Source organism: Pungitius pungitius, chromosome 8 (genome assembly GCF_949316345.1).
Source record: "Pungitius pungitius chromosome 8, fPunPun2.1, whole genome shotgun sequence".
NCBI lineage: Eukaryota > Metazoa > Chordata > Actinopteri > Perciformes > Gasterosteidae > Pungitius > Pungitius pungitius.
In genome coordinates this window covers 10,898,435-10,911,274 of record NC_084907.1, presented here as the reverse complement: position 1 = coordinate 10,911,274, position 12,840 = coordinate 10,898,435, and the positions used below count along the sequence as shown (strand labels likewise).

Below are 12,840 nucleotides of genomic sequence, written 5' to 3'. Positions count from 1 at the left end.
AAGATGTAAATGTGTTTTCTAAAAAACCGTTCCTCGGCTGCATTTCTTACCGTTCGGCCTGTGCCCCGACGTGCAAAGAGTAGCGAGGACCCGTCCAATTATTGTTTGTTATTGCAAATATTTGACAAATGTTAGCAAATAAACTACACCCCATTTAGAAGTTCTAAATACACCTGATGGAAACCCAACTAATTATGTATTCAGGGAACCAGTATCTCATCGGATACAAAAAAGTTACAACTTCAGCACCAAGAGGTGGACTTTAGAGGTCAGTTAAACAAACACTTTTTTACAGTATGAGGTGAAAAAAAAATTCTGACAGGTCAGTTTATACATTTTGATCGGTCCTGTTCACGTGATGCATACAGCTCTGAGCAATGAGTACCTGAATGCAATGTCACACATTAGCGAGACATTGAGAGTACGCACCAAGGTTCCTCCACGCCTTGCCAAAATCTCCCAATACATTTGATCTTATCAATGGTATGAATGAAGTGCATGAACGAGATGCACTTTGCTTTTAAATTCTGTGAACTCTTAAAAGGACTTTGTAGTCACAGACTACTTCATGCCCCTTTAAGGTTTTCATTATTTCAACATTTTACATTCAGAACTCTGTTGTGTGGGGAAAAAAAGTCAAGGTAGGATCATGAGTACAGGAGGCATATATGAAAAACGTATTGGCGCACGTCCATTGTTTCAGTGGAAAAAAAAAGTTTAAGCAGGTTAAAATTTATGTTTTTGTAATAGTGTTTGTTGTTGCAATACTAATTTTGGCCACCTTGTGTTATGAACAATATATAATATATATATATATATACACACACACACACACACACACACATAAACATACATATGTTAGCAAGTCAGCAAGAAATAAAATGGCAAGACTTTTTTTCACCTATAATTAAGTAATGAACACAAGAGAAACAACTATTTGGATTATTTTTTTTAAAGTTATGTGAGAGAGTTATGTGCATTCACAAGGTCTCGAAAATACATGTCTATGCAGGACTTACGTTAATATGTAATAATACAATACAAGTTCTAGATGGATATTCCCTGATAGATAGTGGGGTCTTAGTACGTGAGCTGCAATATAATACACTATGCACAGGAATCCTCTGGGGAGCGGCGTTGGCCAGCAGGAGGCGCTCTTGATTAGCAGGAGATGAAGAGGCCGTTCCCAGACCGCTGACTGGGCCCCAGAGCCCCCCCAGTGGACAGGACCTCGCAGGCGGCCAGTTCATGGTAGAGAGCGTTCAGCACCTCCACTATGTGGGCTTTGCCTGCGCAGAGAAAACAAAACGCATCAGATGTGACCGCTGAGGGAACCGCGTCAACGACGACCCAATTCATTAGAGCGTTTCACAGTGGCTGTGAGCGAGCTCCACTCACCGTGCTGCGGGTCGCTGCAGGAACCCAAAGTGCTGAGCAAGAGTTTCCCGAGGGACCGCCGCGAGACGTTCTGAGAGAGAGAGAGAAATCAACGATGGTGGTGAATGTCTTCATTTGCGGCGGGTGGCTTTCTCTCTGTCGTTCACAGCGTGTGCTTCACCGTGCTAAGAGATCCGAACAGTACGTCGGAGGCCACTACATGGTTTGAAGCAACAACTACGTGGTACCACCGGCCGTCTAGTAGCTTTGACCCAACAGAGCTGTGTGCCAACGGGACTGACCAGGTCCCTGAGCTGCTGCAGCAGCTGCAGGATGTCCGCCAGCTTCTCCTCCACCAGCGACAGGCGAACCCTCTCTGTCTCCAGCATCCGCAGCTCCACCTGGAGCAGCTCCGTCTCCTCTGCCTTCTGCTGGAGCTCCTGCACCAGAGAGTCCTTCATCTGGAAGACAGGACACGCACAGGTTCATGTTAACGTGAAAAAGAAGGTCTTTTTCATTTTTTTGATGTAATAACAGAACTTTTGTTCTCAATAACTTAGATACCAGTCGTCAATGAACCTCGTTTAAGTTGGTCCCTCGCATTTCTCCTAAAGAGGCTTGATTTGTCAACTATCGAAATAGTTTCAGACCAATTTACTGTGGATTAAATAATGGAAGGATTGGCTCATCGTCTTTGAACAGCTGATATCTGCTGCATTTTATCATTTATCCTCATTTATTCAGATGATATTTCAAACACAATAAGAGAGAACAAGTAATTTTAAGGGACTAATGGGCCGATGTTTTTAACAATATATTTTCAAGATGGATATAATTTGACAACCCCTTACAGCTGGATGTTATTGCCCTGTGGGCCTTTTTAAAACAATATAAACACACCCAATGTAATGTTTGTCAGACGGTGGGGCTGGAGTGAGTCTTTTAGCCCACATGGTGCCTTTGGTCTGTCTGCCAACAAGGTTGGAAAATCCCTGCAGCGCACCTTTACGTCTCGGCATATCGGGGGGACAAAGGTCTCGCCCCACACATCCTGCGCATAAACAAAGCCTCACAGTCGGGACTTTGTTTGGCTTTAACTTTTCCTCTCGGAGCGCTTGGAGGTTCTGGGAACAAGTCACGGCTCCCCTTCAGCCCGTCTTCCTGTGTTGTGAAAACACTACCCGACTGTAAAGGGACAGCTTAATTGATCATATTCTTGCGGGACAAAGGGGGAGTGTTTCCGCGGTCAACAGCTGCAAACACACCCGCCCACCCACACAAAGTCCCCCCACACACACACACACACACACACGCACACACACACACACACGGCTGGAGGTTTGATTAGGTGTAAGCTGCAGGACCAGCTTACACCTAATCAAACCAGCGGCCTGTACCTGGTCCATGTCCATCTCTGCGTGGCTCTCTTTCGACTCCAGGTGCTTATGCAACATGGTCACCCTCTCCAGGAGCTCCAGCACGGCACCGCAGCTCTCCTCGCTCCGCCAGCTTCCGTAACTGGACATCCGCTTCTTCAGCGCCTCGTCGTGGCACCTGATGAGAAGGCCGATTGCATTTTACTTTCAACGCCAAGAGTGCAAATGCAACGAGTGAATGTAAAAAGAGTGCTCTAAGATGCAGTGATGTCATCAAGTAGTGCTACCTTTCCCCACAGCAGGACAGCCTGGTCAGGATCCTCTTCACCTCGTCCACCTGCCGCTGCTGATCCTCGGTCCACTTGTCGTCCTCCTCGTCTGACGCCGCCTGGCCCTCCACCGAACGAAACAGCTGCTCGTCCACTACACGCCACAACACACGTTATTGTGGTCATTATGATAGCGGGCAGCAGCCAGGCACTCGAGCTGAAACCACGAGATATGCCGCTCTTCTGCCTTTTTTTCATGGAAATCTGAACATCTGTGAGGGTTGGACTGTTGGTTTGTCAAAAACAAGCCTTAAGATCTCACAGGGGCTGAATTAGTCACTTCGCTGGAAAAGGTCTTACTTTTATCCGGCGTGGTCATGGCGCGCCCCGTCGGGGAACATCGGTCGCGTTGGGGGTCCGAGCAGCATCGGGGACCCGGCCTGCTGCCAGCGCCAGGCGGCTGCTGCTGCTGCTGCTCCGACCCCGCGCTGCTCGGGAGTTGTAGTTTCGACACCTCCAACCTGAGAGAGGAGCACGGCGAGTTTAGCACAGCGTTGCGACTGCGTGTCCTCTGCACCTAAAGCGCCGCGGGGCCGAGAGCCTCTGGCTGCTGTTCCCGTTTGCACAGAGGAGAAATCAAAGAGAACATATCAAGTAACACAAGGCGGCGTGTTTTAAGCCACATCTACAACCGCCATGATAATTTTATAGGGGCCTGTGATGTTGTATGCCAAATCTGGGTGGGGTAATTGAAGCCAGACGTTGCATCTTTAAGGCATTTTTACAGTAAAAGTGGGTCAGCCGTAGAATGGCGCCGTTGCTCTGTTGCTGTGCAGGAGTTGCACTCAGCCGGCTGCAACAGAAGACTTTTCCGAGCACATGAACAGTTTCTTTCATTCTACAGACTTTGATGTGCAGGTCATGTTTTCCCCTCATGTCAAAAGGCACAAACATTTGTCACTGAAAAAAGACTGAGACTCTCTCTGTAAGGGTCTGAGTTTTCTAGGTTTCGCCTGCCGTCTGCTCTTTTGTGTTGGGGGGGAAATCCGATAGGGGGCCTTCCTAAATCACAGAATAAGTGTTTCCAGATGATGATGTCTTGCCCGAAAAAAAAGAAGGAAAAAAAACAGCCTGACTGAGAAAGGAAAAAGTCCCAGCGGATACTAATGTCCTGTTGGCAGACTACATGCCGTAAACTATCCCCACTCTCTGCATCTGTGTCCCACCTTTGGGTTTCTTTGCACAAAAGGCAAAAGGCGGGGGGTGAAAACGAGGAACTTCACTGAAGGTAAATACATAAGGTAAATACATGAGTACATGAGTCAGAAGAGTCGTGTTTAAGTTAGCGGGGGGCCACGGTGGAAGGAAAAGCAGCAGAGGGGCGGGGGCGGGGGGGGTCACAACCCACATGGAGATGGTGCACGGACGAGAACGCGCACACAAAGCTTTGCTGGTTGCCGTGGAGACACTGGGACTCTGGAATGGAGAGCCTTTTCAAACGGGGCTTTGGTGTGACTAATTGCACTTTGATTGACGGAGGTTGGTGGGAGTGGTGGGTGTCCAGTGAACACTGTAGCAAGGACTTCTCTTATGCATAGAGAAAAAGAATCCAACCTTTGTTTTAAAGTACTCCAAACCGTTACATGATACGTTTTTGACTGCCCCGGATTTAGGCCACCTGACGGGGATCAGGCTGAGGATGGGATGATGTATTTTCATAAGACACTGCAGATCTCACCAAGTGTACTCTGATGATAATGTTTAACATTTTCTAAACTCATAAGATATCGACAATTTGACTTGTGCCACCTAATTAAATTGTGTGATTGTACTGTGATAAAGTCTGTATTTAATGTGTTGAAAATGGGTCAAAAAGGACAACATCTGTTTAAAATCACTTCACACATCACCGGTAGTGATGATACAATTTGGACATTCGCTGCACCAATCCACAAGTTCAAATATAAGGTAAAGGTCACTCATAGTGACCAAAATCACAGAATTACAGCCAGACTTTCCAGTGTTTCAGCTTCACTCTGATCATTGTTTTTGGCCTCCTGCTTAGTTGTTTGGTTCGGCCCCACTGCTCTTATTAACTTTGTTTACAGCAGCGGCAGGCAGTTGTTTGACTCTACACTACCTGCCCAGCACCAAATGGCAGCCAGACAAAGGAAGCCATTAGCTAGAGTAGTTCTTAAATGCAAGTTACTTCCCAACCAAAGGGCTTTGAAGGAAATTCAGCGTCCTTCACGTGATGCCATTGAGCCAACTGAGAACTTACACTGGGTAAGAGGCGTCTGTAAATCAGCTAAATGAGACTACTTAACGCCATCATGCCAAACATCGGTGCTCACCAGCTTCTACTTTCAGTCCGGGGGGGCAGACACCTTACTTAAGACTTGAAGAAAGACCTTGATAAGGTTGATAATGCTTGTAGTTAGTGCTGGCTCAGGTTAGGGGATGTTGCTTGTGTACAGACTATAAAGCACTCTAAGGAAAAATTCTTGACTTTGGGCTATATAAAATAAAATGAATTCAATTGAATATTAGCCTTTAAAATAAATAAATAAATAAATAAATAAATAAAATAAATAAATAAATAAATAAATAAATAAATAAATAAATAAATAATATATATATATATATATATATATATATATACGTATGTATATATAAACTGCATATTTTGTTGCTTGCTTTTTGTCTTTAAATACAAATAATTAACAAAACGTTTCATAAATCAGGCAGACGATCAAGGAACCCCAGTTTTCATACTTCTTTTTTTGAGCAAGAAATGGCGCAAACGAAAAAATAATTTGAACACTTCCTGAACAGTCTGTATTAAATGCTCCTTTTTGCTTTTCTAAAGAAATTAATATGGGACTAGAAATATGTCTTTCTAAATACTACATTCAGAATGGATAGTTATTAGAATTCAAGAACGTCTTCCTATGCAACACATGTGACTAGATAATAACTTATCATTCACTGTGAAGGGAAATATGTTTTACCATTCCTACATTATGAGAATAGTCATTTCAGCGCAGAGAAAATCACAGAGCGGTATGATAAATATACAGTACCAATGAAATGTTTTGGACACCCTTTTTTATTGAATGAGAAAATGTCTCTAAACTTTTGACCGGTACGGTATATGTGGCCTAATCTGTAAATCTCTACATCCCACAAGAAAAACGTACTGACAGGAGTAAAATGCTAATTAGCTTCTAATTAATAGGATCCCGTATTTAACTGTATTATCTTTTGTGTAAATCTGCTCATCTGGCCTGTGGGGGATGAGAGGGTAGTCCAGCTGTTTGTTGTTACAGCTGGGACACCCAGGGTCCTCCTTGTGTTTATCACAGTGCGCCGCTGAAGTGAACTTTCCATTAACACACCTCTCCCCCCTCCAACCGTTTCTGCTTCCCCCTCCCCCTCGAGCAGTTTACTAATACAGGTGTCATCGGTCAATGGCAGTCTCATCCCTCCCCGCAGAACGGGGTTCACGTTGTACTTGACCTTCTCTGCTCATCGGGTTCCCAGGGGTCGGGTTAATCAAGTCCCCCTGGGTCACGCCGTAACAAGGAGGCGGTTTCCGGGATACAAATGAAGCAGCGTTAGGGATGTGCTGATTATTCAGCTCTAGCTGATGACTTAATCCTCATAATTACGATGGCTGTAAATGTTACAGCCATCGTAATTAAGAGGATTAAGTCACCGTAACCATTTACTCTAACAGCAAAGTGCAAAGAACCCCCCCACCCCCCAAAGCCAAATTAACTTGCTAAGTCCAATGGAGTGTGGGTGGCACAGGCTTCATAGGATATTTTATGTGTGATACATTTCTACTGATGTCAGCATTCCTCCAAACCAGAAGGATGGCGGGGAGGGCAGCGCCTCAAATAGGAACATGAGCCCCATTCTTGGCAAAGTGGGGGTTTTGAAAGCTGGTCAAGAACAACAGCATAAGGCAGCATAAGGCAGCGGGTCCTGGACATCCCTCAACTGCGTCCTTCTCCAGAATCATTATTAAAAAGCGGTCAAAATGCGTTGCGGCACCTGCCTCCGAACAATGCCATAGAGCCAGATCAATGGTCCGCAAGACTCTCTACCCTTCTTCTCTCGGACACCATGGGGGGAGCTTGAAGGGCCTGAGAGATTATGCCTCCCCTTAGGCCTGCATTTAGAGGGCATACAGAGTGTAAATCATTGAAAAAGTTTTGAGCTTGCAGTCTTAGGAGACATGAGCTTGGCTTTCATCGTCCACCTGCAATGGAGACAATGATGAAACTGAAGACATTTTGGAAGTTTGGAGTTTAATGAGGTTACGTCTCTCCTCTAGATTGTTTGGAGCACACAAAAAAGAAGACGCAAAGCTGAATAAAGCCGTTCCTCTCAGAAACACGTCCGTCATTTCATGAAACTCAAACAGTTGAGTGTTTGCTCCTTCCTCCAGATGGTAGACTTTCCTCCCCCTCACTTCTTTTTGTTCCCAACCGCTGTGCTCCCCATTGTCTCATCCCTCTAGCCCACAGAGTCCAACATGCTGCAGTGACTTGACTTAGACTCCCTTCCGGAGTGAAATACAGAACGAAATGTGACACTTAGATCAATTCTACATTGCAATGACGTTAATGTACTGATCTACTCCTGTCCGAGTCCCAGCCCTTGCTCTCTTCCTAAGTATAATCCAAACAAATCCCAGACGTGTTATGCAACAACACCCACGGATCTTAAATTTCATTCCAATGACCACACTTTCTGCTGGGATGTTGATGGAAAGTCAAAAGGGTTGTTTTCTAAGTGAAAATGTACCATCAAATTATGAAAACCTCTAAAAAGGTAATAAAATCCCAATTTACAGTAAAATCTTAAAGTGACTAAGAAGCTAAATCCAGGAACTTGTTGGCCAACCTAGTTCAACGTGGATGAGGAACTGGGGGGAAACCGTGTAGGCAAACTCTGCAAAAACAGCAGAATCTGATTTCCTCTTTCCTTTTTAAACTAACATCTATACACACCTTCTGTTCATTTTACATTGCGCACATCCAGTTTTTACATTGGCAAAAGTCTTCCATAACCAAGTTCACTTGCCATCCCTTGCCCATTGCAAGGTCCAAAGCCCATACATGGAGTGGACCTTCACATTATGCCTACAGTTGTTAAAAAATGGAAGACAACGTCAAGATGGCGTTCTGCCTTCTTGCTTTATCCCTCGTGGTCGAGTTCAGAGAACGAGATTGAGATTTAGGTGACCTTTAGAGATAGCAAATGCCTTCGGATGACTAATTCAGTGTTTTTGATCTCCACCTCACCATACCAGAATATACATGAGAAGCACTCGAGACTGACTTACCAGGCACCGATCGACCAACCGTGCCCTGTACGACACACAGATTTTCATCTTAATCAAACGAGCCAGACTATTGGGTCAGAGACCCACATCCCCTGTCACATGTGAAAGGCATGAAAAGAGCCACAGAGGTTTTAAGCAATATGTGAAGGAGTGAAATTGGCACCTTCCTCTTCTGCCCCAACCTTGGATGAGACGTAGCTGAGCAAGCATTGAGTCTTTCAGTTGGGAATATTCATGGAGCCCGGTTGCTAAGGTCCATATAGGGTTGGGGCGCCTATGTGGTATTGTTCCTTCGGTTGCGGAGTGAAAGAAGTGAGCGGAGAGATTGATGAGAATGGCCAGTCCGTTGAGGTTCTCACTCAATGGAGCTCTCTCTTGACACACGATTCTGTGTGGTTGAATTATTTGCCATTAGGGTATCAACGGGAGGGCAGTGAAAAGACTTTAGAACGCAGTCTGCATGGATTAGTGGACTTTGGTTGAAAAAGTTGTTTTTTAGAATCACCTAAAGGTAGGTAGTAGCAGTAGTGGTGTTTTTGACCCCACAGTAGCATGAGAGTAGTACTTTAATCATATGGGTCTGGTTGTATAAGGCTGTCTGTAGAGTCTATAATAACAGTAGATGTGACAACTATTTAGAGACATCTTATACCTAAGACAGCCAGACCTGCAGACACTGATTATATGGTTGGAACAGGGACAACAGATGCAAAGATAAACATTCAACCAAATAGCTTTGTACTTTAAACAGTCCAATTACACCCTTACTTCCACCAAAATGAATAGTTTATGAACAGTAGCGGAGCTCAGGCGGACCGAGCCGCCACACACGTCGCCTGTTAAATAGACTAAAACGCAACAAGTCTGAAAATTGGAAAAGTAAACCACATCAAGCCTAAATAAGTAGCATGGCGGAGCTTTCCAGACGTCAGGCCAAAAGTAAACAAGGGTAAATTTACTCTAGGATGGATTATAACTCATTATGTCTCATTCTGGCCACAAAGGCCAAAGCATGCTTGTCCTTCTCATGACTTCTCTATGAACAGCAGGACACTTTTTTTTGCTCAGGGTTTGACAGCTGATTGGACATAATGAAGAGGTTTCAAAGGGGGCCTTGTCTAGTACCTGTACCCTTTCTCTGTACCTCTGGGCTGTTTGGCCTTAATGTCATTTTTTAATATCAGCTTTCACAACCGAGTGTTAACGTGTTAATGTGTACATTCATGACGGGGGTGTTGTCACGGTCCCCTCACATTTCGTCTTAAGCAAGCTAGCTCAAGCACTGCCCTACAAATTAGCAAGTTAGCTCCCATGAGCTAGAGAGAATCGTTAAACCGATTCTGAACTAACTAGCTGCTATTAAGGAAATTAGTTATATGGGGAAATTCTACCAAAACAGAAAACAGGCTATTGAAAAAAAAAAACATTTTTATATCAAATATAAAAGAAATAAAAAATGATAACCAATATAATTATTATTAAAATTGATGATAAAATTACATTTCATAGTAATAAATGGAGATTTATACATGTTTAAAATGGAGATCCTCAGAACCTGCTGTGAAACAACTTCCTTAATCTCTGCCCAACAAATTTCTATATGAAGCTTTGAGGACAGTGATTTTATTGTGGCCATCTTGGATTGCGGCCATTGCCATATTGTTGATATCACAACCATATTTGGAATGCAAGGTAGTGATGCCGTATGCTGCTCTGGTGGCAACAGCGACATGTCAATCACAGTAGCCCACCCCTAAAGCATCCCGTACTTTATGGTCTGTTTGACTGTGGATGGACAATAATTGACCAAATGAACATCATGCTGTATTGAAGAAGACTTGAAACTGAAGATTGAGACCATCCACCCATTGTTCACAATATTTATGGAGGGAATAAAGAGAGCAGAGAGAGAATAGAAGAAAAGTCCTTTTCAGACAAACTTCTATGAAATAAAAATGAAAGTAGTAAAAATAAGAATAAATGACCCAGCGGTTTTCCCGGGTTTCTCACCTGTAGAAGAGGAGCTCTGATTCCAGCTGGAGGACGAGTCTCTGTAGCGTCGGCACATTGCTGGCCTCGGCCTCCAGTTCCTTCACCTTATCAAGGCCACTGAGCAGCGCCTGCCTGGCCTCCTCCACCTTCCTCCTCATGCCCACCTGCTCCCTCTTCAGGACTCGGTTGCATTCCTCCAGGGCCACCACCGTCTGCTTGGAGGCCCACAGCTCCTGCTCCAGTCTCTGGTTACACAACATGGCCTCCTCCACCTGTAGGTCCCTGGAGCTCCGCAGCACTTCTATCTCGTGGATGATGCTCTGCAAGCTCTTCAGGTTGCTCAAACTCTTCTGGGCCACTTGTTTCTGGTGGGCGGCAAGAACACCGTCCTCCGGTTTATGCTTCGAATGGCGTTTCCATAGTCCTACCTGAAAAAAAGTAGTGCAATAAGTGACAAATGGGCACCGGATGAAGATATTCTCTATACGAACTAAAGATTGCACCTCCTTGGTAACATACCTGTAATTAAAAGGTTTTTCTTTTACTGGAGCAATTATAAAACGGTATTATTAGAAACATTTGGTTTACCAGTTTGGGATAAACAGATCTTATTACTGGTATGTTTTTACTAATCAACAATAAACTTATTAGGTCAGCAGTTGGATTTTTTTTCTGATTCTCTAATAGAGCGTTAATTCTGTAGTAAATGCAGAAATGTTAATTTCAATGTCAATAATGCATTTTGGAAATTAAGCAATTTATTACGTTGATTAAGTTAATTTGTAACTAATGCTTCATTGAAGTTAATAAATAAATAATTGACACCTAATGGATCACTCCTGAGCTATTGATTGGCTGTGGAACAGTTCTCTTGTTATTTGTTCTGGGATGATCAGATTCTTGATAAAATCATTAGTAAAAAGATCACGATTATGTTTGTCACTAACAAAGTCTGCCGATATAAATGTCAAAAACATACGGACATGTATGATCCCGAGGACTGACTACCTTTTGTGGCTGGCTTTGAAACCTGACACTTGCAAGTTGCAAATTGGGAATCCAAGATGCTGGAGCCCTATTGTGCCTAATGTCTATAATTATATTACATTCAAAAATATCGGCGGCCTAATTCTTAAAATCCTAAGCAGCGCTTCGTGACGTCATCCCTCCTCGAACGCTCGTGCTCACACCTGCAGAGCCAAGCAGCGCGCGTCGCTGCTCTGAAGGGCGGCGCGCATGTCCTCGATGAGCTCGCGCAAACTGGCGTTCTCGTCCTCCAGCGTCGCTACCCGGTCCTCGGCCTCCTCCAGCGCCACTATCTCCTCGTAGCACTCCTCGGTGCAGGAGGCGAGCCTGCGGCCGGAGGCGTGCCGGCCCCCCGAGCGGCGACGCGCGCCCTCGCACAGCAGCTTCTCCCGCCGCCTCAGGGGGCTCCGCAGGCGGATCTGAGTCTCTATGTGCTCGCTGTCCTTACCGACCAGCAGCCGGCCGTTCTCGTACTGGCGCCCCGCCTTGGTGCTGAAGTATCCGCACAGCTTGGCGTGGAAGTGCCTGAAGGTGAGCTCGCCGGGCAAGTCCTCCAAAAGGCCGGCGCTCTCGGTGTCCTCCGAGTCTTTGTCCAGTCCCAGAAGTTCACACAAGATGTTGAAGTCCTCGACAGGGATTTTTCCCCCGCCTTGGTAGTCCATATGATGGAAAATCTCCTGCAGGTACTGGTCCAAGCCGGTAGCCAGAACTATAATCTCGTTCTCCACTCCCCGGTCCAGTCCGTAATGGTACGCCAGAGTGCTGACCACCCATTGTGTCCTGCGCGCCGGTCGGCTGTACGGATCAATGGAGTCTACTGCGTCCATCATTCCCACCGAGAAACACCATATTTCCTCAAACTGAACGCGGTTACTTTGTCTATTCTAGCGTTGCCCCGTGTGTGTGTGTGCGTGTGTGTGCGCGTGTGTGTGTGTTCGTGTTCATCCTCAGCAGAAGCTCGACGGCAGAGTGGCGCAGCCGGAACGAGGCGTGTGTTGAAAGACGGAGAACATTTGAATGTAGCACTGCCCCTCCGAAAAAAAGACCCCCTCCCCTCTCCTCCAAAACTCCCGAGTGGGTCCCAACCAGAACTCGGCAACATGCGCGCACACAGCCCCTCGTGCTGCCGTTCGCCATGGGTGTAATTGCCACCAGGTGTGTAAACCTGTGTCATTCGCTCTGTTAAGATGTAAGATGCCCACGAGACTAATACCGGCAGTTTTTTTCAACTGTGGAATTTTAACTGCGCGGTCTTTTACTCATAGTGGGCTTCTTTTTTGGTTGCACACTTTACACCCCGTATGACCAAATACCAGTGAGATGTATGCATTTTTACTGCAGCTTCTGAACCCAACCCTCAAGTACTACTAGTGTATAGAAATAGGCTACTTCAACCGGTAAAAGTCCTCCTTCAAAAACCTGCAAAAGTAAGACCATAATGTAC

General features: G+C 45.2%; 1 protein-coding gene across 1 annotated transcript; it reads right to left on the bottom strand.

Moving 5' to 3' along the window:
• Window positions 1-236: 236 nt before the first annotated feature.
• efcc1 (EF-hand and coiled-coil domain containing 1) lies at window positions 237-12,834 on the bottom strand. Its single transcript, XM_037490666.2, has 8 exons — window positions 11,561-12,834; window positions 10,389-10,798; window positions 3,383-3,543; window positions 3,041-3,176; window positions 2,775-2,931; window positions 1,680-1,838; window positions 1,399-1,468; window positions 237-1,289 (listed from the first exon to the last, which is right to left on the bottom strand). Exons 1-8 carry the CDS (start codon window positions 12,224-12,226, stop codon window positions 1,162-1,164), a joined length of 1,887 nt encoding a protein of 628 aa, XP_037346563.2. The 5' UTR covers window positions 12,227-12,834; the 3' UTR covers window positions 237-1,161.
• Window positions 12,835-12,840: the final 6 nt, after the last annotated feature.

Bases quoted from the DNA above. Each gene is read 5' to 3' on its own strand.
- efcc1 (XM_037490666.2), bottom strand. From the start codon at position 12,226: ATGATGGACGCAGTAGACTCCATTGATCCGTACAGCCGACCGGCGCGC. The intron at 1,469-1,679 runs GTCAGTCCCGTT...TCTCTCTCTCAG, and splicing joins TGCAGCAGCTCAGGGACCTG to AACGTCTCGCGGCGGTCCCT. The intron at 1,290-1,398 runs GTGAGTGGAGCT...TTCTCTGCGCAG, and splicing joins CTGCAGCGACCCGCAGCACG to GCAAAGCCCACATAGTGGAG.